A 26777-nucleotide genomic window follows, 5' to 3' on the forward strand; every position below is an offset into this window, starting at 1 on the left:
GCTTGCGGTACTGGACACTCGGACGCTGAGATACTCTGTGTGTTTCTGGCCTGGCCGTTAGTCTTTGTGGAAACTTGAAGTCATGTTCCAGAGTTGTGAATTGAATGGCCCTTACAAAGGCGTTTGATTAGCAAGCTTTCATAATTTAGCCTAAATGGGGCTGGTGGGGATGATTCAGTTCCAGACTTATGGTTACATCCCCGCATTTGGTTTTGGTTTTGTTTATTCTTGTTTTTTTTTCTTTCCTTTCTATTTTATTCCTAAATCCAGGATTTCTATGAATACTAGATTCACAAAATGAAGAATATACAATGAAAATACTAAAATATCAGTTAGGTTTCCTAAATATCCCCCCAAATTCATAAATTACAGCTAACTATTCTAGCATTCCTCCTAGTAGCCCCAGTACTATTATTACTATTACTAGCACTACCACCACCATCATCACCACTTGGGGAAGGAAGTGGGGGTAGTTGTGCATTTTCATTTAAAAATTTTCAGTATTTTTCCAATATGTTATTTCTGGTTGGGGCTGCTGCTTATCTGTAAGGTGCTTTTCTTCAAAGTGTAAAGAGGTGTCCCCTGGGCCTGGTGGGTACATACTCAGTGAACGGCAGATAGCTCCCACTTATCCCCTTGGCTGCTACTCTTCTTGTACAGTGAACAACCTTTACAACCAAAATTAAAAGTCATTTCTTCCTACATAATTATTTTCTGGAACATCATAAAAATCTCCCCTATTTTTTAACATAAAAAGTGACATTTTGACTAAGGAAATTTATAATTATTTTAAGAAATGATGTATGTTTTATAGGCTATTTATTACAAATGCTCAAATCAAATGCTCTAAATACTCCCCTCGTTTCCAAATACTTACTGTACATGAAAATCACATATAAGACAATATCAAAAAGTCATAGGTGACAAATAAAAATAAATGCTAGCACAAAACATTAACCAAAGATAGGTAATAAAAAGTGAAAAAAAAGGCAAACAAAAAGAAGTCTTTGTTTTGATTTGTCCCCCAAATGAACATTCTTTTTGGTTGCCTTATTTTAGCATTTATGTAGGGGAAAATATGACTTAATTTTGGTTACATTACCTGAATTTCCCAGCTTTTTTCACATCTGGAATTTATGTTAATGCCATATTTATAGTACACCCTAAATGAATAATTAAGCAGCTAACTGTAACATCCATTATTGATCTATCATAGATGTTATTGCAGCAAGTTTTATGTACATTATGAAATTGAAGTAAACTTTTTTTACATTTTTAACATTTTTTTTTAGCTGTTCAAATTTTAAGAGCAGGAAAGAGGTAGCATTCTTTTTTTCTAATTTCAGGGTAAACGTGTACAATTAAACTGTGTTGTCTCCCTTCTCACTGCCGTTTTTGTGAATCTCACTTATCCTTCTTTGTTTGGAAATTGGGAGGTAAAGCTCCTTTTGGTTTTGAAGAGACCGTACTTGCCTGTGAGGGCAGACATCTAACTATAAAATATACAACCTCTGAGCTTTGATTTGTCTGTAAAATGTTGAGACCAATGTTAGGAAGTTCTTCACTTGCTGACTCTAAATTAATCATATTCCCTAGTCGTTTGAGACTCAGTGCCCACCGAGTCCTGTATAGTTCTTCCCTTTATTACCTCAATTTGGAATTGTTAATCAACCAAGAGCATATAATAATGTTAGTGGTGGTGATGGTGATGGTGATGGTGATGGTAGTAATAGTAATAATAGTACCGGGGTTACTAGTAGGAATACCAGAATAGTTAGCTGTAATTTAGGAATTTAGGAAACCTAACTGATATTTTAGTATTTTCATTGTATATTCTTCATTTTGTGAATCCATTATTCATAGAAATCCTGGATTTAGGAAGCAATGTAACCACAGAGCCTGAAAATGTTTGTGTATATATATACACATATATATATCTCCTTAAAATCATTTTTATGATTTTACACTCATATATATGTGTATTCTAGCATTCCTACTAGTAGCTCCAGTACTATTATTACTATTACTCCCACTACCCCACCATCAGCACTATTATATGTGTGTATTTTATAGGCTATTACAAATGCTAAAATCACACCCACACATATATATGTGTATATACATGAGTGTGTGTATATATATACGCACATACATATTCATGTATACACACCCACACACATACTTTTTTGTGTGTGTACATATATATTTTGTTTGTTTGTTTGCTTTTGAGACAGGATCTTGCTCTGTTGCTCAGGCTGGAGTGCAGTGGTATGATCACCACTTACTGTAACCTCTGCCTCTTGGGCTCAAGCAATTCTCCCAAGCAGTTGGGACCATAATTTTACACCACCATGCCTGGCTAATATTTTAATTTTTTGTAGAGATGGGGATCTCCCTATGTTCCTTAGGCTGGTCTCAAACTCCTGGCCTCAAATGATCCTCCTGCCCCGGCCTTTCAAAGTGCTAGAATTAAAGGTGTGAGCCACCGTGCCTGGCCCTGAATGTGATTTTATATATGAATTCCAAAATGAATCTTTTAAGCATACGCATTTAATACTATGAAAGTGAGTAAACTAATCATTCGCCTATAAAAATAGATAGAAACAAAAAATGCAAAACCAAAATGTATGTCTTTTGTAACGCATCTGGAGATTTTGTCCTTTGAAAAGGCCACACAAGAGTTAAGGGTGGTGGGAAGGCAGGAAGGACCTCTGTCTTCACAGTCCTGTGCATACGCAGCTCCTAGTCCAGTTAAAGCCTTCTTATCCAACCTGACAAGGAACGAAAAGTGTTCAGCTCATCAAAAAAGTCAGCTAACATAGGAACCCATACAAATGATAATCATATAGCTAAATAGTTTTATTTTAATGTGAAGCATAAGATGTGCATGCTTTGGTCAGTGTTCTGAGGTAGAACTGAAGCCTTCCCTTTAAGTATGGACACAGTGATTAGAGGTCAGCACTGTCTTTCTTGGGTAAATCACACATTTAATTTCTCATCTTTATTAAAAATGTATCACATTTTCATTTTGGCATACTTATTGGTGAACATAAAGATGCTTGTGAAACAATCTGAGTGCAGAATCCTTCCAGAATGCTATGATTTTTAAAGTCATTTATAATTACATGAGATGATTATGTTAAAAAATACAGCTGGATAAACTGGTTTGGAGATAAACACAGGTGGCTCTAGAACAACTGTGCATGGAGCAGAAGAGCACAGGTGACTACTAGAGACAGCCCCTGGCTGCTGTTAATAGGTGCATGTTGGGCAGCAGATAGTATGTCTCCCAGAGAGACTGGAGACTGTCAGTTAAAAGAGTGTCTAGAATATCTAGAAAGATCCTAAGCAGAGACTGTATGTGGTTCTTGGTAGCTGTTCTGTGGCTCATAGTCTACCATAAACTCTTTTAGTAGTTCTCAGATCTAATGTATGATCTCTTTGCCTGCCTGGGAATTGTTTTTTAAAAAATGTCAGGATATAGTTCAGTGACAGCGTGAATTTGTTGTTCACAAGTCAGTGTACATGGTGAGTTCCTCATTTTTATTATCAGTAAACCAAAATGCATCGCAGAGTAAGAATTCATAGTATAAGGTATCAGGGAGGAACTTAAATTTTAAGAAGAGTTTTATTTCTTAGAAATAGTTTATACATGATTTCACTAAGGTAATTATGGAGACCCCTCCCATGACAGAAGGAGGAAAGATCAAGAAGCTTGGCATAGCAGTTCTTTCTTCCTCCTTTTGTAGTTCTTTTCATCAGGGCCAGAAGCGTTGAAGTATGAGGGTGTCCGTGCTTACAGGACAAGCTCTTTCCCTTCTCATTAGTACCCTGTTCCATTGCCTAAAGAGAGAGAAACACACAAGATGAGGAAGGACACGTCCCAGACACATAGGCCTACACTTCAGCAGGGTTACTACATCTTCTCGACGTGGACAGTCCAGAATTTCTGAAGTGTGGTTGCTTCATCAAATATATAGTATACAGTGTTCTGTCCATTCATTTGTAAAATATAACAAAGCTCCTCAATATTGTTGGTTTAAAAAATCTCTTTTACCATATACATAGGCTTGAATCTACCTTGTTAAAAATTTTGTGCTTGTGATTATTAGGGAAATATGCCCAGTGTTCATAAAAGTGTTTGTGTATGCCCTGGCATGGAATATAGATATACACTGACTAACAATAGCTATAAAAATGAAATCTTGCACAGAGCTGTGCCCTGCCTTCCCAGTCAGCAGGAACAATGCTTTTGGGGTTGAAGGGAAGCTTCCCCACTGGGGAGATGTATGGGGAGTATGGGGGGAGGGTAGCAGCTTAAGAAGTGGGGAGAGAGAAGTGCTGCAAATTTTAGTATAATGCATAATGTTGAAAGAAATTCTATCCCATCATAAAGATTAGCAGGCTGTGTAATTCAATTTAAAATTGGTTGGCGTGTCCTGACTATTATAAAGCCTTTCCTTTTTTTGTTGTTGTTTTATCGCCATTCCATTATTTGATGTCATATACCAATACAGAATGGAGCATACAGCCAACCCATACAGAGTCTCTTTCCACATTTACATGCATTGGAGAAATTGTTGGGGAATGTAAGAGTTTATCTTAAAATGAATTAAGAAAATGCGTGCTCAATTGAATGCCTCCTTGTTTTCTTTCTTTCTTCTTTCTTTGTTTAACACAAAATGAATTTCTTCTGGGCAAGCAACCATTGAGAGTGAAATTCTTTTAAAAGCATTTGCTGGACACAGGGCTTGGTTCTCAAAATTCCAGCGTTAGCACTTATCTACAGTATCATGGGCATTACAGTACCATTGAAAATCAAGATGCAGTAGCTTATGTTAATACAAGACTGACAGATCCACATCTGATGGCAATTACCCATACTGGGGGGTTAATAAATGTTCTTAGAATTACTGTCTTTATTTTCTTTACTGCAAGAAAAATGGGCAGCTTCCTAAGCCGTGCCTCCTGCTTCTTGCTACCAGCCTTGGTGACTTGATAATTAACTGTTTTGGTTCCAGTGCTTCATGGGCTCCTCTGAGTTTAATATTCATGTTAGGGAAATGCTACGTCCTTTAGCCAAAGTAGTAGAAAATATTAAATTAAATTCAGCAAACATTTATCCAAGTACTCTTTAAGAACAAGAAATGAAGACATATAGAAATAATAATAATAATGAGACTCAGATGCATCAGAAGAGTGTCTGGAAAATGAATGCACACTGTTTTTTCCTTCTAGAAGGGAGCGAGCTTAATTTTTATTCCTGTTCTGAAGGGGTTTCAGCACAGGTGTCGCAGAGAGAATTCATCACATTTGCCAGCTCTGATCAATCTAAAGTGGCTCCCTGAAGCACTTTGTTAAGAAGGATCCTCATGCTATATCCAAACTCAGTGGGAAAGATGTTATGATTTATCAGCAGTGTCTCTCATGCTATAGGGTAGGGGTGTGGTTACTCATACCATGCATTTGCTGTGCCTGCTATAGTGTCATTTATCTTTGTTCATATTCATGCTCTATGAATGTGGTAGGAAGAAAATTGCTGTGGTGGAAATGTATGCCTACTTTATTTTAACTCTTTAGAGTCAATCCAGACTTTGGAATATCTCCAATACTAAGTTCCTGAAATGATTGTGATCTTCGCTTGATGGGATTTTAAAGTTTTCTTCACATTAAAGGCTATTCTATGTCTGTTTCAAGAGGTTCTTAGCTGTCTGTAAGGCAAATTGGGGGTAGTGCATTAGTAAGGTTGTCAAGAACACAAGAAAATACATACAACTTTTGGGGTCCTGTAGGATTTAGGAAGCAAGTTAACTTTGGTTTGTGATGCTAAATCTATAGTAAGAATTAAGGTTGTACAACCACTCTGATGGTGGTTAACTTTTGAAGCTGTTTTGCGTACCTACTTGGAAAGGAATTCAGAGATCAGGAGAGACAATTCAATTCAACTTATCCTGTTATGTCCCCCAAATCTTGGGCAGCGAAGTTTTCTCTAGCCCCTAGTTTCTATCTCCTAAGCCTGACTGCCCATCAGAATGTCTCAGGCAGGTGGTTAAACATTCAGCTTCCTGGAATCTAGTTCAGACTTATTAAATCAAATTCTCTACTGATGAGTCCTCATAATTGGAGCTTTAATGAGCTCTTCCCTGGTTCTCTCACAGCCAGTGCACTACCACCTTCTTGCTTATGGATAAAATAGATTGCCGGGATTGGGGATATATTCTGCATACTCCTATTATCCTAAACCAAGCCATTCTTTTCCACTCTCTTTTCATGATGATCTCTGTAGACTTCATTTAGCTCCTCTGTAAAAGAGGATAATAGATCTTGCCTCATAAGGTTACTGTAAAGATGAAGTAGGCTAGCGTATAAAGGTTTTTTGTTTGTTTGTTTGTTTTGAGATAGAGTCTCTCTCTTTTGCCCAGGCTGGAGTGCAGTGGTGCAAATCTCAGCTCACTGCAACCTCTGCCTCCCAAATTCAAAGGATTCTCCTGCCTCAGCTCCCTAAGTAGCTGGGGTTACAGGTGTGTGCCACCATGCCTAGCTAATTTTTGTAGTTTTAGTAGAGATGAGTTTCACCGCACTGGCCAGGCTGATCTTGAACTCCTAACCTCTGGTGATCTGCCCGCCATGGCCTCCTAAAGTGTTGGGATTACAGGTGTCAGTCACTGCACCAGACCTAAAGATTTTTAGGATGGTGCCTGACAGAGGTAAATATTGGATATGTTGGTTCCAAATCTCATAATTGTCATCATCATTTGATTTCATTTACAGGGACACTGAGTATCCTTGCCAGAGGCAGCAAATCAAATTATAATCTCTTACCAGGCTGTTGTAAGAAGCGGAAGGTATACAAAAAGCTTTGCTTGGTTGAAACACTATTTTTTGAATTTATGAACTTGTAAACATAGAACAGTTAGGAGGCTTTTGACTGTAAGAAACAAAATGCTGTAAGAAACAAGGAATTTAGTCTCTCATTTAAAAAAAAAAATGTCCAGGTACAAAGCAGTTTTCAGCATCTGGTAATTCAGGGGCTCAGTGATGGTGCCAGGAACTCGGGTTCTTTCAGTATTCCTCTTACGTGGTGGCCTTGTCCCAAAGGTTTGAGAGTGGCTGCTGCTGATGTTCCAGGAATAGCGTGAAGTAATGACAGTGTTCATTGGAAAAACAAGGCCATTCCTTCCAGTATGTCTCTTTGTATAGGTGATGACCATTTCCTTGAAGCCCATCCACAGACTTTTCTTCATGTTTCGCTGGCCAGGATTGGGTGACCGCACCTCCTTAAATCAGTCATTGGCAAGGGAAATAGACGTACTAACTAATCAAGATACGCTCACCTGGGTCTATGAATAAGTTTACCTTTCTGGAGCACAGGCTTCCCAGTGGAAGGTGAATACATGAATAAAACTGGGGGCTGTGCTATTAAGGAAAGGTGGGGTAAGGATTTGAATGTGCCATCAATAGCATCTGCTTGATGAGTCTCATCAAGAAGTATCTTTGCATGGCACCTTGAGGAAAGTAGCCTATGGTCTTCCTAGAATGGAGCCCCTTGGGCATGGCAGGGACAGCACTGTAGTGAGGCTTGGCCAGTGACTGAGATAGGCTTGGGTAGCATTTTAAAATATCATGCCTTGTTTCCTTGTTTCCATGTCTTGTTTCCTATTTTCATCCTGAAATCTTTACTTTTCTTGTTTCCTTTTTTCAATATCTTGTTTCCTATTTTCATCCTGAAATCTTTACTTTTCTTGTTTCCTTTTCTTATATTCCTTGTTCTCTTTTCTTTCATTCTTCTGTTTCCTCTTTTGTCCATGTTATACCAGGATCCATGTATAGGAGAGATTTCTAGCCATCTGTGTCCCATTCCCATAGAAATGATCTCAGAAGAGAAGATGACAGGTTCCTGTTATGTGGTCAGATTCCAAAGTTCTGAGAGATTTAACCTATTATCACCTGTTACGTTTCATGGCTGTTTGGAGCAGTTTAACCTTCTGTCTTATCCATCTAGAGTTGAATATTTTAGTTTCTGAAGATCACATATTTGGCATATTGAGATTCTGAAGATACCATAGGAACTATACTTGTAACAATTCAAGCTAACTATCTGTCACCATCAATTTGCCATGAAGAGATGGAAAGACACTTGATTGATATCTGAGCCCACTGGTAGAGTGTAGCAAAAATCCCTGGCTAGACCTCTTGAAAGAGAGATGTGCACAGAAGACAAGTCCTGACCAAAAAAGAGAAAGAAAAACAGTCATCTGCATTATTTTAATCGTTTTGAGCTCACTTCCCTTTATAGAGGAACTAGGCTTAACCATGGGTGGACTGAGGACTCCTTCTGTCTCTGGACTAGAATAAAAGTAGGGCAGGAGGCCCCCATTATCCCTCCTTGCTAGGGTAATGCTGATCACTGAGACCTTGTCTCTCATTAGAGATGTAAAGAAAAAAATGGAAGAATATGTTTTTTAAGGTCATGGCCCACTCAGACCTAGAGAACAGAATCTTTCAGGATAAAACCTGGAAATTGATTTACCTTTTTTTTTTTTTTTTTATTTTGAGACAGAGTCTCCCTCTGTTGTCCCAAACTAGAGCACAGTAGAGTGCAGTGGCATGATCTTGGCTCAGCGCAACTCTGCCTCCCAGGTTCAAGCCATTCTTCCACCTCAGCCTCTCGAGTAGCTGGGATCACAGGCATACACCACCACACTTGGCTAATTTTTATGTTTTTAGTAGAGACAAGTTTTCACCATATTGACCAGGCTGGTCTTGAACTCCTGACCTTGGGCGATCAGCCTGCCTCCGCCTTCCAGAGTGCTGGGATTATAGGCATGAGCCACTGCACCTGGCCATGATTTACTTTTTAACTTGTCCATAATTTGGAAGATCAAACAGGTTTGGGAACTACTGGCCTAAAGTGACTATCTCAGGCCTTATAATCGTTAAAGGGTTTGTACAATCCAGGTTCTAGGGCAGTGATTTTTCCAAAGGCCCTGAGGGGCTAGAAATATGGTGTTGTGGGGTAAAACTTTATCCCTCCCTCCTTCCCTCCACAACAACAGCAGACCTAATTTCAGTTTTTTTGTTTGTTTGTTTTGTAAATTCAAACTTCTTCATAAACTTTTCTTTGAACAAAATTTTTCCTTGACCCCACTTGCTCCAGCATGCAAAGAGAAATGATCTGTTTCTGGGCCAAGACACAGGGTGCCATGGCTTCCTAATGTCGTTATTCGGGCCATCCTGGCAGAGCCAAGAGAAAAATCCCATCAAGGCCACTGAATGTCTGAGGTCACGTGAACAAGATATGGAAAGTCAATGGTGGCCAAGTAGAATGACCCTGGAAGGGGACCTTGGAACCAAGGCGCATGGCCCTAGTCATGAGGACATCTTCCCTCTCAGGACTTCTGGAAGCCCAATGACAATAGAGTCCTCATAGGACACCGTTACTACTGCCTATTTGGTGTCTCCTCAGTGAAGTCATTGTGTTGTGGCTCATCTCAACTCCCCAGAGTCCAATTCCCTATAATAATGAGAATTTTTAAGGAGACAAAAATAGAGCCTAAGAAAATAAACAAATATGCTAGCTTTGTTGAACTATTCCAAACCACACCCAGACAATAACCACAAGGGCAACAACAGTAATTGACGTTCAGAGTATACACACATTTAGCCCAATCTTGCTAATGGATTGCATTTTAATCTCCTCAAAGTTGCTTCAACATTAGACCATTAGTAACTTGCCTTCTGAAGGTAGAAAATTGAACATTTTAGAAAAAATTTTCATCACAAGGGTAGATTTTTAAAAAATATTGTCTAGTTAATTGTCAGCTAATCAACTATAGATGATTGCACTGAGTGTTCTAATGAAAATTGAGATTTACAAGGAACTATGTGCTTGCTATACTGTTCTAAACATCTCTGGGGTGTCTGTGTGTGTGCATGTGCACGTGTGGTGTGCATGCATGCATGTATTTCCTGCCTTCTTATATTGTGCTGTACATAATCAAGGAAGTTTATTTCTTAGCTATCTTTACTGTTCATTGAAAAAGGGCTAGGCAGACAGAAAATATTGGCTGATCCCCCTCAAAGACACCTTCCTGGATTGCCATATCTTGGTAATTTTCTCTGTTACTCTCTTTCATAGGACTTGCTAATTCTCTTCCTTGCAGTTATAATCTGAGTTATGTTAGTAGGTTATTTACTTCTTTGTTATCTGTTGCTCCCACCTGAATGTAAGTTCCATAAGGCCAGAGACCCTGTTCTGTTTGCTGCATTATTATATTCCCAGCCAGCCCCATCATACTGCCAGTCACATCCTAGGACCCCAGGGAATATTTCTTGGAGGTTGTAGAAAGACTGTGATCATTTCATGGCATTCTGGGGCCCTATTTCATTATCAAATCTCATCCTGACTTTTGAGAGAGTCAGAAGCTTAGTGGGATTTAATGGAATCTAATGGGATTTCTTTTATCCAATGCTACTGGATTAGAAAATTAGGTTGAGACCTGACTTTGCAAGACCCTTGAAATGAGCCAAAACGTAAAGAAAAGTGAGGGAAGACAGAGTTAAACCACAAAGTGGATGAATCTGAGAATGTGGGGTTAAAAGTGAAATGCCACATGACGGAGTTAAAAAGTAAAAACAGTTTAACCTGAAGAACCGAAATCTGGCCACACTTTCCTAGTAAGGGATCAACTTTACAAGCTTTGGATGGGTTTGAATAGAAGAGGTTGGAGTTCTCAGTTTTGGAGAATTAAGTTAAACCCTGCAAAAATACCTTCTTTTTAAACCAGTGTATCTAATCTCCAGTTTCTGGTCAGAACACTCCAAGTAATTTAATTTTAAAAAATAAATAAAAGTAGCTGTTTTCAGAGAAAGTCGCCCTTCATTTTCACCATTTAAGAGTCAATGATCTGAGCCTTAGCTTCCACTCTGAGGAAAATAATCTTAGTGAAAAATGAAAGTTGGCATTTTAGAGACATGTAGAAATGAAATACTAAGCTAGAGATGAGCCTACATATTATAAAAAGATACCAATCTAGAAAATCTTTTGCTCTCAACCTTGAGAAACCACCTTGGTGGTATTGATATGAAAAAGAGGTGCTGTATTGGCTGAGGATAAGCAAATGTAGCCCATTAATTATTGATGAAAATAAAAGTAAAAGTTGTGATGTTAGTATCATGGAAGAACTTTACCATTGAGTTCCATTAAAGGTAACTCAGTGATAGTGTCAGAGACAGAAGAAAAGCTTGGAAGAACAGTAGCTAGACCCAGAAAGATAATTTCTGTCATCTTAAATTACTCCCTGATTTAAGCTCATGTTTAAGATGGCTAAATAGATGCCTTCCATGAGTCAAATGAAAAAAAAATGGCCTTAAACCATGATAGTACAGGTTAAAAACAAAAGAGTATCCTAACAATGAAATTTGATTAGTCCTCTGTGTCTATGAAATAAGAAGAAATGAGTGACTATATGCCTTGGGTGTTACTGCATGATACTTGCTAGTAGTGGCAGATGAATGTTAGGACCCAGGATTCATGACTGTAGGCACAGTCTTTAGAAAAACTTCTTAGCTTCTCTGAACCTGAATATTCTGATCTGCAAAGTGAATCGTTTAAATCTCTGACCCGGTGATTATGTGATATGGTGGAGAAGGAGAGGATTGGTCTGCAAAATCAGAAGTTCTGAACTGCAACTAAGTCATTGGGTGACCTTGGAGAAGTCATTTTAGCCTTGCTAGGTCTTAGTTTCCCATTCCATGGAAGGAATGATTCAAATCTTTGAGGACTCTGCTAGGTTGGAATTTCGGTAAGCCTGGAATTAAAGGATAAAAGGTCAGGAGCACCCTGCCGTCCCTTGATTTTCTGTTGGAAGCAAAAGGATAGAACTGGCCTTGCACATAAATTAGCGTGGATTCTTTCATCTGACCCAGTGACTTGGGGGCCTGAGAAGATGCACACACGTGTCCTGTTTGGGCCCAGGCAGTGGGCTCATTTATAAAGAGTGGCCTCTGCAAAGCCAGCTGTCAAAACAGCAGTGATTTTCCTGAGAGGCCTAGGGGTGAAAACTTTCAAATGAAGGGATACAATGAAGAAATACAGGCACCTTCCTCAAATAATGAATGACTATTCCATTAACTCTATCTATTGATTACTCCTCTGAGCTACTGGGAACAAAGGCTGGAAAAATCTTTAAGTGCGTAGTGTCAACCATGCAGCAATAATTCCCTTCTCTTCTGAAATTGTAACATTATTTGTGTGATATATATAGTTCATTTATTCATTTATTCATCCATTTATTTGTTCACTCACTCAACAAAATTGAGCCCTTACTACAGGTGGGCTAATTTATTTGCCCTCTTTTGCCTTTCCCAGTAAAAAAAGCCCCTGTATAACAGGTTTTAAAAATCAGATTTCGTTTATTAATAGCAAATTAACAGTATACTTTGTGATGTATATAATTGGTGTCATCCTTGAATAAAATAAAAATAGGATTTATAACACTTAAAGGCCATTTTGCATCCAAAATTGAGGTCTTCGCTAATCATATCCACGTGATTCTCAGGCAATATAGAATTATTTCTTTGTTCATTCATCTATTTGATAAATAATGATTGAGGCCTTCTGGGAATACAAAGATGAACAGAATATAGTTCGAACCCTCCAGAGGTCCATAGTCAAGTGGGAGAAAGAGAACTCATTAGACAAATCCTCATTCTATGAACTGCAAGCCCTTGGCAAGCTCAGAGCTCCAGATACGAGTGGGGAAGTGGCTGGCAGGGCACAGAGAGTTCTATACACCATACCACGGAGCGTTTGGCCCTTTGTCTGTAGGCAATAATAGAGAATCTGGGAAGATGTTAAGTTGGGTGAGTGTTTAAGTGTGTGGAGGGAGTGTATATGATCAGATTTCTATTTTGATAAGATCACCCAGCTTTAGTGTAGGAAGGATTAAGCCAAGACAGCCTTCTAGGAAGGGTATTACTTTGCTAGAGCTGTCAACCGTGGAACCACAGACTACGTGGTTTAAACAACAGACATTTATTTTCTCACAGTTGTGGAGGCTACTGGCAGGTTTGGTCTCACCTTGGGCCTCTCTTACGGAGCCTGTAGATGTCTGTGTTCTTCCTGTGTCCTCACGCGGCCTTTCAGCCATGCGTGCACATCCTGGTGTCTGTGTGGTCAAGTGTCTTCTAATGACACCAGTCATATTGGATTAGGGCTCACCCTGATGGCCTCATTTTAACTTAATCACCTCTTTAAAGGACCTATCTCCAAACATGGTCAATTTCTGAGATACTGGGGATGAAAGCTTCAAAATATGCATTTTGGGGGAACACAATTCAGCCCATAACAGAAGCAAACCAAAAAGTAGGGGAAATCTGCTCTTTGACAGAGTATGCATATGTATGAGGAGGGAGAGAAATTTACATGTTTTTTAATGAACAATCTAAGGCGAACGTAGTATGCATTTACCTGACTTCACATGTCTAGGAACAAAGACCCTCATAGAACAAACACTTTTTTTGGTTTGTTTTTTCATTTTACTGTCATGCCAAACACCTTTTTATTTATTTATTTTTGCTGTCTTGCTTTGGAACAATGTTCAGGAGACAGAGTATGCTCTCCAACTGTGTTCTGATTACCTGAATTCCTTAAAATACTTAATTCAAATTATTTAAGGAAGAACTTTATGGAATACCTTGTGCCTTAATTATACTAATTAGTAGAAAACACAGATTTAGGAAGACAGTGTAAATTTATCTCTTGATAAATTTTAAGATGCTGGGGCCTAGATCTCTAGAAATTGGAAAACCCATGAGTAAGGAATGAAAATGTAGAAAGTAAAATAGACCTCCAACTCTGCTTCTTGGAACTTTGGGCACCAAGGGCCATGATGGAATTTCCAGAAATCCTTTCTTCCTGAGGAATTATACTACATACTTTTTACTGCTTCGTATCAGGGGGAGTCTTGTGGGATAAAGCCACAAAAGCATTGCCAAAGAAATATTGGAGACTATTGGAACTGGTGTTCCAGTGGAACCAAAACATTATCCAAAGGAGACTTCATGATTTCACACCCCCCAGGAAGTCTTAGTGGCTCTGATTCAGGGGAGCTCTTACAGTAGTAAATGTTGCCCATTGAGGGGTGGAGAAAGCAAAATGGAAAAGGAAATGAATATGGTCTCCATTCCCTCTATCTTGTCACTGTCACTATTGATCAAAATAACCTTCTCTGAGGGGTTTCTTTGTAAATATTATACTTGAAATGCTTCATTCAAATTTTGAGTTATAAAATGGGAAGAATCAATTTTATTGGATCCTAAATTTTGCTCTATGCAGCTTCCTGTCCAGAGTGAATATTATTAAAATTGACACAGGATGTGTGTGCAAGGTAATATCCCCTTTCGTAGGCACTTCTCTAAATTTCAGGATATTCTGTAGAGTGGATTAGATTATACAGTGAGTGGGGATTCAGAAAGGAGAATAGAACTGTGTATTGATGCCTTCAGAAATATTATTTGATGGCAATCAAATATTCCCCGAAATTCCCTTCAGAGGGAAGAAAATGGAGTTTGTTTGCAGTAATTGCATTTTCTAGCATTTGCTCTTACACTTTCCAATATAAGCCAATTGGAACCCGTGATTTGGTTTTGCTTATTGACAAAAGTAGCATGTAAATTGATCTGTGATGCATTTAAAGAAGATGCTTTGAAAGTTTGGAAATTGAGATGGCTTTTTCTTATTAGATTTTGAGAGTATTAGGGTTCATTTCTATATTTTAGTCTAATGTAATATTAGCCAAATATGTTCTTTTTCAATTTAGTTTTAATCAAGTTCTGGAAGACCATTTTCATTTAGCCCCTGTGGCGCTGTTAACGCAGAGATTTTATTTCCACTGTCAACCCTCCATTCTGGCTTCTGCAGCCCTGCCTGCAGAATTCCTGCATGCCGAAATCCTGCATCATCTGCCCAAATGTTATTTCAGCATGCAAAAATCATAGTAGTTATTACAAAAAGATTCTTAAAATTCTTATTTGCAGGCTTAAGGAGGGGAGGAATTTAAAAAGCCTCTAAAATGGTTATTTCTTTTAAAAGATATGGCCTTTATGCCTTATGTTATTTTTATTTAATTTGATCATCACCATACTTAATGGTTTAAAATGCAAACACACAGGATTTGCATTTGTTCCTCTAATTATTCAGTAGAATAATTGCCACTTATTTTATAATTATTGCTGGAAGGAACACCTTTTTCTCAGTTGCTTTTTAAAGGCTTTGTGGGGAAAAAATAAACATATCATTCTTCATCTCATCAGAGACTTTGTCAGCCAACACTACTAGTTTATTAAAGATATTTATTAAATACTCTTTTAAAGAGGTAGAACATAGGAGATGGGCTCCTTATTCTGATCTAAGTTACACTGCAAAACAGAAGACAGGATAAAAATAACAGTAATAGGCCAGGTACGATGGCTCACTCCTGTAATCCCAGCACTTTGGGAGGCTGAGGCAGGCTGAGGGGATCAGCTGAGGTCAGGAGTTTGAGACCAGCCTGGCCAACATTGCGAAACCCTGTCTCTACTAAAAATATAAAAAATTAGCCAGGGGTGGTGGTGGGCACGTGTAGTCCCAGCTACTTGGGAGGCTGAGACATGAGAATCCCTTGAACCCTGGAGGCGGAGGTTGCAGTGAACAGAAATCGCGCCACTGCACTCTCGCCTGGGTGACAGAGTGAGACTCCATTTCAAAAATTAATAATAATAATAATAACAATAATAATTATCATCCTTTATGTGGCAGGTATTGTATTTGGTCCTTTCCTGCTCTCACTTATTCCCCATACCCACTTCATAAGGTAGATTGTACAATTATTCTTTTTTTTTTTTCCTGATGAGTAATGTGAAGCTTAAATAGTGTGTTTGGAGTCTGAGTTTAACAGGTAATAAGCGACAGAAGCAGGAACTTGATCCGAAATCTGTCTGACTCCAAGTCCACACTCTTTCCTTTATGCCACATATTCCTGTAAGTTCAGGTTGTATAAACATGCACACAACTGATCCAGATGAAACCTGACAATGTCTTTACCAATTTTTCTTGTGATTATCTGGTGGAACCTTGATTTGGATGCAGTTTTCTAATGCTTGAGGAAGTAGATTGTAGGGTCTTTAGAAGCTAGTCTGATTGTTCAGATCGAATTTGTTGTATAAATCTTTCTTTATAAGCCAAGACCCTCATTTGTAAAGGAAAGTTTGGATAAAATAAACAGTGGAAGAGTCTACCTTATGATTCTTTTGTCCAGCCAGATGGCAATACTGGAATATAATTGAAGTTGCGTTTAGGTGGACAGTTACCACTAGGGATTCCCATTTAGAACGTGCCATGTTGATTTGGGTGGCAACTTAGAGATACTCGGTTGGTAAGCAAGGAGGATAGTGTCATTCATTTCTACTACCTTGTGGTTGTCTTAAAAATATATATAAGTGTGAATGAGTATGTGCAAGTGTGTACGTGTGTGTGTTTAGGTCACAAAAAGTTGTGTTGGAATAAGGCCGTGGTTGAGGCAAGAATGCTTACAAATAAGGAGTTGCTGAGCAGCAATAAAATCTCTGGGCTGTTTTCATGGTCTAAAAATTGTGGATATTAATGGCCTGCTTCCCCATCATTTGCACTTCTCAGTTGTTACCTGCCATCAGTGCAATGCAGTAGTGACTACTGTAAGGGAAGGGGAGTGGACTTTTGTCTTCTTTGTGTGGACTAAGGTTTATCACATCTCCTGGTGCCTTGGGATTCTCTTTATGGAGGAGGCTGAAGCGGAGGAGGGAGCATTTCCGCTGTGGTGTCTTACACTGGTGCTCATTCCTGCAATGGACCACCGGGCTTTCACTCCACATCCCCTGCCTTCTCCTGGGTTTCTGGCTCAGCCCTGACATTATTGTAATATAGTTTTCTGTGTTTAATATTTCTTAGACCTGGTTTCCCATTGCAAGCATGGAAGAAACCCTAATGCATGAGTTTCAGAGGAGAAGGTAGCAGTCTGAACCTGCTGTGTGGCTCCATCAGCAAGTGTGAGTATTAACGTTAGAGCTGTCAGGACTTGTGAAAATTAATGGAGCCTGACGGGGGACAGACTGAGGTCAGAGACAGAGCTTGCCCTGACTGAATGTTTCTGGTGGTTTTGTAGCTGAGGCAAGTGAGTGCAAACTGTGGAGCCAAGGGGGATTTCTGGAGTATGCAGTGGGTACAAACTAAGTGTCAAGCATTCTTCTAGGTGCCAGGGGTACAGCAGGAAAAAGTTGACTCTGCCTCCTCATAGTTTATAGAACCCCCTCCCCACCTCCAGGCTGGACTCAGGCCTTCTCTGCTATCAGCCCCCAGTAATTGCCAAGGAAGGAATTTAGATGAAATGTCTCCTTAGCCCATCCTGAGCCTCATAGTTCTTCCATGCTCCTAGCAGCTGGTATTACTTTTTTCCTTTCATCTTCCTGCAGAATTTTTTGCTTGGCCAGTTTTCAAGCCCAGGTTATTCTTATTCATTCCTCAGTGAAACAGAGAGGCTTCAAAAGTTTTAACATTTTCCCTGTTCCTGCTGGAGTTACAATATTAAACATATAATAATAATTTTAAATAGGAAAAATTTCCTCCTTCTGTGTGCCTTGGGTAAAACAAAGTAGCTTTATATCACTGGCATTAGGGAACAGGGTTTTAAAACAGGCATCTGGCACTGCCCCATTGCAGGCAGGTTTCAGAAATGTGATCAAATTGTTGTATATCTCTTATTTAGAAACAGTCCTGTGATAACAGGTCTGACTATATATTTGTTTGATTCTTTTAAATCCCAACAAGTTAGCTTTCTTTTCTAGCACATTCCAAGGGAAAGTGAGCCTGAATGCTGTGCCTTGTGAATTTGATTTTCCTGGGCACCTGGGAGCCATAGCAAGTTCTTCTTCTGTCCTGTCATCTCTGTTGTTTTTCCTCCTGCTACAGAATGAGCTTTACTGACTGTGAGTGCTATGCCCCAGACATTTTTGGTTTCCTTATATATTTTAAAAATCTATAATTTGGGAGAATAGAGGGGAGAAGGCATAGGGATTGGCAGTCTTAAAATATGTCAGCTTTATGGAACTAGATTTTCTTTTATACAGGAAAACGACAAGCCATGTTTGCTTTTGGAGGCTGTCTTTCACAAAGAACTACTGCTGAATGCTGGGGTTTTTGTCTTGGTTTTAGCAGGAGTAAATAGGGTATAGTGATCAATTAGCCTTGCTGACCAGATCTCTGATTAAAAAAAAAAGGGTGTGGAGAAAGGATATTTGGTGTTAACCATGAACTGATGAACCATTGTGATCGCCTCTGTTTTCCATATTCCCTATTCATGGGGAATGAAGAGTATGAGGCAAGAGTTGTCTTCTAACAGTTGGCAGGCTGTATTAGTCTGTTCTCATGCTGTTACTAAAGATATACCTGAGACTGGGTAATTTATAAAGGAGAGAGGTTTAATTGACTCATAGTTCAGCAAGGCTGGGTAGGCCTTAGGAAACTTATAATCATGGCAGAAGGGGAAGCCTACCTGTCTTTCTTCACATGGCAGCAGCAAGCAGAAGCACTGAGCAAAAGGAGCTAAAGCCCCTTATAAAACCATCAGATCTCGTGAGAACTTACTATCATGAAAATATCATGAGGATAACTACCCCCATGATTCAATTACCTCCCACCAGATCCTTCCCACAACATGTGGGGATAATGGGAGCTACAATTCAAGATGAGATTTGGATGGGGACACAGCCAAACCATATCACAGGCAGATTTCTGAGAAAAGTGAATGTTCTGGAATTGACCTTGGATTTTGGTTTGACCTAAACTTGAGTTTTCTAGAGGAATTCATTCTATAATGATTTATAGCAGAAAACCTGATTGCAGTTGTTTGATACTTATTTTTGAGGAACATTAACGTGTATTGAGGGAGAGGGGCAAGCTAGAGAGGAAGTCACATTTGGCCAGAGCAGTGCTTATATATGTTTATTTTAAAATGCTGATGCACATGTGCCCCCAGTCCCCTTATTGTTCCCTATTGTCTTCCACCTAGTTCAGCTCAATTCACATTGTTTCTTTACCTCCCTAGTCCATGTAGGTGTTTGAATTTATTACCTCAGACCTCCATTCTCCTATCAAAATCTCATCCTCATAATTGTAGCCAACAAGTTTTTAGATTCTGGGACCTCACATAAAGTTGGCCTTCTCTTCACTGGGTAGGCTCCCACATTCTCCCAGGAGCCTGTAGATAAGAAATTGTACCAACAGCTGCAGTAGCATTCGGGAAATGTTTTAATTAAGCCAGGATGTGTTTTAATTGTTATAGCGTGAGGCTGACACTGCCTCATTTCCCATACAGGAGAAGTCTGTGATATAGCCAGAGAAGCATCTAGAATGGAGAGTTCTGTTTCATGGGTACAAACAAAAAGGGCCATAAACGCTTAATGTTAGATAAAAGTTTACTATAGATGGAGAATGGCATGAGGAGGATTCATGTATGAGTAGGCTTTAAGTCAAACTTTATCAAGTTGTCACATATGTGGGGTCATCTGAAAACTACTGGTCTGGGAGCCAAAGAGCTAGATTCTGGCTCCACTTGTGGCCTGTGACTGTGCTTACTAAGTGGCAGCACCTCTCTGGCACTCAGTTTCTTCGTCCATAAAATGGAATTGCATGAATCAGTGGTTTCCTCTTAATTTTTTTAAGCCAGGGTTAACTTTCTTCGAATGATGAAATCTTTCCCTAGATGGTAAAATCAAGGAAAGCATAGCTGCTCTGGTGAACCTCAGAGAAGGTCGTTCCCCTCTGCCCTTCTCCATCCCTGGGGAGGCTTCACGGAGCACAACTTCAAACCACTAGATTGTCATGGAGGACCCTTAGGGGTTCATGTGCTGTGATTCATCGGAGCCATTATAAGTGGCATGTTAAATGTCCAGAGTTTTATAAGGGAGTTATGCTGACTTTGACATAAGTTGCTATGTGTTTTTTTTTAACATTGTTATAGAGTTCATCAGACATGTGCATAGCTGGAGATCTTAAACTTTTCATCTATTCCTTGCTACATGCTCATAGAAGAATACCCTCACCTGATTCTAAGAAGAAATTCTGGATACCCTGCATGAGTAGTCACTCTTGAGAGAAACAGTCTGGATGCTATCTATTACAGGTTATACTAATCATTCATGAATGAGAGGCCACTCGGCACATTTTTTGGTATTTGATAGATACTGGAAGACAGAGATATCTGGACGAGAGAAGGAGGCCAAAAGTTGTATGTTAAGGGATACATTGTGTGAGGTTAGGATTATCTCAACAGAGGTGCTGTGTTGCATTGTGTGCAGGTTGGAGGCCTCATAGGCGCACTGACCTTCACTTTTAGATCCAAATGCTTATTGGCCCTAATAATACTTTTGTTAGTTTGAAAGACATGTTGGAACATGCCAGTTTCTGCCATGAGAAAAATCAAAATGTTCTTTTTCATCTTCAGATGCTTTGCTTTGAGAGTAGTGACATTGTGCCTGGCATCAGGGAGTGGTCCAATTTGTGGATAAACCAATGATTTATTGGTGACGATTGGGAAAGATGGTCATGACAATAACATAACAACACAGCTAATGTCTGTTGAGTGAACATAAAGTGTCAGAAACTGTGCAGGTTGTTTATATGCAGGATCTTGTTTAATCCTCACCATACTTTAGAAGCAGTATTTTATTTTTACCCTATTATATTTGAGAAAACTGTAGTTTAAAAAGAGTTGGAGATTAGTCGGCTAGACTGGATGTTGGGGAGAAAGAATAGGACACTTCATGTGGGCTTAAAGTTGGAAGAAAATGTGACATTGGCTTAAACCTTGCCATAGCCCAAGATGACAACCCGAGTTCCTGGAATTCTATGGAAGTTCCCGGGAAATCTTGTGGAGGTTCATTTGTTCCTTCACTTACTCAACAAATCTGAGTTGTGTGTCTGCCATTTTGAAGATATGGGACTAGGTACTTTGGGTCAATAAAGAACAACAAGCCATGATCCATGTCTTCAAGTCTATGGGGATGCAAGTCACATGCAAAAGCAAAACTCAGAAATGGAGTAATAATAGTGAACGTGCACTGATGGTTTACTCTGCACCATGCATGTGCTTTAGAGGCTGTATTTCATTTTATCTTTGCCAAAACTCATGAGGTAGGTGTTATTATCCCCATTTTGCTAGTGCACTTTAGAGAACATAAGGAATCTCCAAGGTCATACAGCTAACATGTGGCAGAGACTACAGAGTCCCCATTCTATCCCCGTGCTGCATCCACAGTTTAAATTGTAATAGTTTTAAAATCGAATCATTAGGAATAGAAATCTGAGAAGCACAGTAAGAAACTATTAAATACTGCCCATAGAAGTAAAGATGAATAAGGAGAGTGTCATGGAATAAGCATGCAGATGAGATAGGATGCAAAGGAAGCTGAGGAAGAAGAGAGAGGGGAGGAGATATCAGAGAGGGAGGAGGAGAACTTGGAGAGTGCCACAGCAGTAATCAAGGGAATAGATCACACCACTGTAGTGTGATCAACAGAGGTCAGAATTCAGAAAAAGCCATAGCTTTGGCCATTAGGAGGTTATTAGTCACATTCCAAGGACGCTTTTGGAAGGAGAGTAGAAGCAGAAGCCAGATTGCATTGAATAACTTTTGAGTAACCATTTGGCTGTACATTGTTAAATCTAATAATATAGTGGCCCATCAGGCAAAACAAAAGTGGGCTGTATGAGAAGAAATCAGAGAGGGGAGATCTGTTGGCAGACTGGAGGTCAGTTTTGCCTGATCTTTTGATTTTCCACAAGAAGCTGGAAGTGCAGAAACTTTTGGGTGATATTTCCTGAGTTCTAGATGTTAGTTCAATACAAAAACAAAACAAAACAAAAAACAAACAAACAAATAATAACCTCAGTTGAGGGCTAAGCATAACACATCTGAGGGCTGAATTGGTCCCACCAGCAGCAAGCTTATGGAATCCTCTTTTAAGAAGTTTAGAAGTGAAATGAGGAAGCATCTCAAAGAAGCAAAAAAGTCAAGGAATGTTTAAGATCATGTTTGAGGCACGTATGTGTGTGTGTATGTGTCAAGGGTTGTTTTTATTTTCTTGGAGTGGGTAAATATAAACTCACCAAGGAGGAGGATTCAATCTATAGAGAGAGGCCCAAAATATCAAAGAGAGGAGATGCCTGGAAAAGGAAGGTGCTTGTGGGAGTGGGAGGAATCAGATTAAGAGGCCAATTTGCAAATTTAACATCCCTACTAAGAGAATCCAAAATCCAAAGTGTTCCAAAATCTGAAACATTTTGAGCACTGACATGACACTCAGTGAAAATGTTCATCCTTGGAGCAGTTCAGATTTTGGATTTTTGGATTTGGGATGTTCAATCTGTAACACAAATATTCCAAAATCTGAAAAAATCCAAAATCCTAAACGCTTCTGGTCTCAAGCATTTCATATAAAGGATGCTCAACCTCTGTTAGAAAGATGAGAAGATGCAAACAGATGGTGTGATGGGAAAGTGAAAAGGCAGAAGTGAAGAGAACCTCCCTCCTTCTGTACACATGCGGTCAGAGGATATTTTGCATGTCTGGAGAGGGGCTCAGTTGGAGCCTGGGAGCTAGAGAGGAACCTGGACAAATTTTGTGTTGGCTGCTTTGGGGACGTAGTGGCTGGAGCGTGTGGTGCTTAGAACTGTCAAGTAGCAGCGAGGACCCAGTTGACTTTCAGTTCATGAGTATCTACTTATGTGACACCACTAAGTGCAGAAGATACAAAATATATAAAACTCAAATAACTGCCTCTTTTATGGTCTCACTTATATTCTGTAGCTCTAACCTGAACTGATGAGCAAGTTTTCCACATCTCATTATTTCACTTGCTACCATTGTCACTTTATCGTCCCTGTAAGTTACCTCTACTATTTGCTCAGTAATTTTCTTGAAATTACCTCTTATTTTACATATAAAGATAGAAAAAAGAAGCTATGTATCATTACTTATATTTTTATATTGTATTTGTCCAAACGATGCATTCTTAAAAGTAGTTTTAAAATACAAAACTATTTGACATTTTGTCAAAAGTTCCTTTCCATTTCACCTAAAATAATCTTATGTACCATTAGTAGAACATAGACCATGCCTTAGGAACGATGAAACTGGTTGGTTGGTAGCGTTCTATTTTTTTTTTTGAGACAAGTTTTGCTCTTGTCACCCAGGCTCGAGTGCAGTGGCGCAATCTCGGCTCACAGCAACCTGCACCTCCGGGGTTCAAGCAATTCTCCTGCTACCACGCCCAGCTAATTTTTGTATTTTAGTAGAGTATTTCACCATGTTGGCCAGGCTGGTCTCAAACTCCTGACCTCAGGTGATCTGCCTGTCTCGACCTCCCAAAGTGCTGGTATTACAGGTGTGAGCCACCATGCCCGGCTGTTAGAGTTCTTTGGGTCATTCAGAGCAAGGATTTTTTTTCCATGTTAGAGTATATATATGGCCTTGGTTTTTTTATACAAGCAGGTCAGCTTAGCTGGCATGATCTGAATAAAATGGAAAAAGGCAGGCACCTCTTTGCTGACAATTTTAAAGTGTTGCTATTTGAATACCAAGAAGTTTGAAGCTTGACTGCAGAGCCTTCCAAATTAATCTAGTCTGGAAAAAAAAAACAAAAAACGAAAATGCCATCAAGCAACAGGAGATTTGTCAGCTGCCCTGTTTACACTTTTCATATAAAACATAAAGGTTGGCAGATTATAGATGAAAGGTCAGTTCAGCAAAAAAGAAAACATGTCAGACAATCTCATAACATCGGTAACAGAGGATGGAAGTTGGAAGCTACTATTGGATTCTCAGAAAGAGATGAGTTTGTTGGTGATGTGTAAATATCATCACCTTTTCTGTGGCTCTTCATTTTGGTGGCTATCTTTTTATGCTGAGTCTCCAAAATTTGATTTAAAAGACACCAAAGATGCTTGTCTTTCTGAGAAAGATTTACTTTGCAGCAGTTTTACTTAAAAAAAGAAAGAAAGAAAGAAAAAACCCAGTCTGAAGGGGGAAAATATACTTCGTTTGCCATAGTGGCTAGTCTTACCCATGCTATCCCTGAACCCGAGCCCTAAAACGAGGATAAATTGAGAAACCCAGGCTTCCTGCAAGAGCGGCGGCACATAATGAAAGGGTTTACAGTGAGTCCATCATCGTGAATGATTAAAGGGGAACTGGGCAACTACAGTGTGATTTGTACAGGTAAAATCTGCTCTAAGAATCACACAGTAAGGACCGGCCTTGGAAGAGATTGCTGTCTGGGAAAACGTTTTAGCCTGTTCCGGCTTCAGGAGCACAGGTGAATTGGGGCGGGGAGCAGTATTAGACTCATAGGGTCACAGAGCCATGATATTAGAGTCGTAGGGCCTCTCACAAATTTCCAGCATGTGCAGTACTGGGAATTTGTGGCCCTATTAATATATCTTTCATCTGCACTTGAAGTTCCGGAATTGTGCAAAATACCACCATTCTATCCAAACAACTTGCTATGTACATCATACTCTTAATTACCAAATTCACATAAACATGCCTTTGAGGGAGGCTTCCTATTCTTCTTTGAACTCTTCGGCATAGCCTTGCAAATAACGGAGGCCAAAGACATGACATACAGCACTGTGGGCTAGTAGTCAAAGATATCCATTGGTGCTTGGCCTCAGCGTTTCTGGTTTCTTCTCTCTGCAGTGTTATTTTCTATCAGACTGCTTTCATTTCTCTCCTAATCCTCCCCATTATTGCCCGTGCTGTATATGCAATTTTATTGTTGTCAGAAATCTAACAATTAATAGCTAAAGAAAAGGCGGTAATATTACAAAATGTGGTTTGGCAGTCTTAAAAACTGCTTCAATATTAGCAAATACGTTTGTGATGTGCTGCTGAGACTGTGTGGACTTCACAATGTAATCTTTACAGTTTGAATTGCTGAAATCCAAGTGGACTGACAACGGAACTTGCTCCCCTCACCTCCCCCACAAAATTCTCTTCCCCACTAAGCTTCCTTAATGAAATCATTGAGACTCTGGCTTGCTGGTAAGGGCCAGTTCTTACAACAAGTGTATCCAATTTCCTGCTAGTGGTAACTTTAATTCTTCCTGGAATAGCAGGCAACATTAATTTTGCATCAGACTTATAGGTCTCAAAAAGCTGGAATTATAGGTGCCATTGTCCCACTCTTTTTTTCCTCCAAAATAAAATGAAATGAAATAAAATAAAATAAAATAAAAAGCAGCAGATGAACAGTGAGGCTTGAGGGATGGGTAGTGACAGAGTAAGGAAAAGAACATTAATTTCAGGTGGGGACAGCTGCCCGGCACTATCTCCCTTTGGATTTTGGGTCTTATAGCATCACGGTGAGTTATTAATATGTATGACCCGTACTTTATTCAAACATTATAAATCTATGCAGAAGTCTGGTGTTTGGGTTTTCCTTTATAGCTTTCATTCTTCTTCCCAGAATTATCTCATTTTGATCGGGAAACTTTTGCATAAAAAGCACACACCGAGAACTCACATTTCCATACCATAAATATTAAAAGAGGGTTAAGCTTTACAGTTTCTTCTCCCATCCGAATGGAAGGAAAGTTAGCCTTCTAATCAGGGGGCCCTTACTAATGTTCTTTTTATTTACAACCCAAAAAGTAAACTTGAAATTAGAGTTGAAATATGAAATTGTACTATCTGGTTCCTTTAATGTATGTCAATTATGGAATGTTGGACTATGCCATGTCTTTAGTATGAAGCATATACTAAAAATCTAGTAGTTTATCTAAGTTGTTAAGAATAGTTGGTTAGATTATGTTTTGAGGACCAAACTAGGTACAGACCTTCTCTTAAGGATCGTGATTAAAGAGGTTTTTACTGGATAAATATAAAGTGTGGATTCATTACCCTGTGGATTCATCACAATGAATACGTAGCATACAGAAGAGGGAAATGGAACTAGAAAACTTAATGTCTTTTTAGCAACGTTTTAGCTACTTAGCAGCTTCCTATCTCCCGTTATTGTCATTTTTGTTAACATAAAGGAGTAGTCATAAATTCCAGTTCACATGGAAATGTAAAGGAATTTGTGAGCTATTTCATTTGGGTGAGCTGTCTGCTAATCACACAGTCTCGGCTGTTGCACTTTGTGATGGGAAATGAACGTGCTAATTGGTGCTCTTTTTTCTTATTTCAGGAAACCTGCCATATGAATATAAAATAGTGATTGCTGGGAATCATGAACTGACATTTGATAAGGAATTCATGGCAGACCTTGTTAAACAGGACTACTACCGTTTCCCCTCTGTGTCCAAATTGAAACCAGAGGACTTTGACAATGTTCAGTCCCTCCTGACAAACAGTATTTACTTACAAGATTCGGAGGTAACAGTGAAGGGATTCAGGATATACGGTGCACCTTGGTAAGTGATGATTCAAACAGTTTTCCACATTGCTTTTTAGCTCAGTACCAAGAAAACATAGCCCAGATTTAGATGCTTTAAATGAAAATGATTAGGATGAAAGGAAACCTTGTTGCTGTGTTTCCAACAAAATACATACTGTACTGCTGCAAAATGCAACACTTGTTGTTTTCATTGTCATAGAGATCCCTTTAGGCAAGATAAATAGGAGTTAAAGCTTTCCTAGATATATACAGTCATCCCTCCCTCAGTATCCATGGGGGATTGGTCCAGGACCTCCCACTGATAA

At 39.2% G+C, this 26777-nt stretch overlaps 1 protein-coding gene across 10 annotated transcripts in view; it reads left to right on the forward strand.

The window, feature by feature from the left end:
* The window catches only part of MPPED2 (metallophosphoesterase domain containing 2), a 203485-nt gene that overhangs the window by 65951 nt on the left and 110757 nt on the right, over nt 1-26777 (forward strand). For all 10 annotated transcript variants that reach the window (XM_063671032.1, XM_063671034.1, XM_054438583.2 and 7 more), the window contains exon 4: nt 26263-26488. In XM_063671032.1, coding sequence (XP_063527102.1) covers nt 26263-26488 — 226 coding nt within the window. The remainder of the gene's footprint in view (nt 1-26262; nt 26489-26777) is intronic.

This window comes from Pongo pygmaeus, chromosome 9 (assembly GCF_028885625.2).
Source record: "Pongo pygmaeus isolate AG05252 chromosome 9, NHGRI_mPonPyg2-v2.0_pri, whole genome shotgun sequence".
NCBI lineage: Eukaryota > Metazoa > Chordata > Mammalia > Primates > Hominidae > Pongo > Pongo pygmaeus.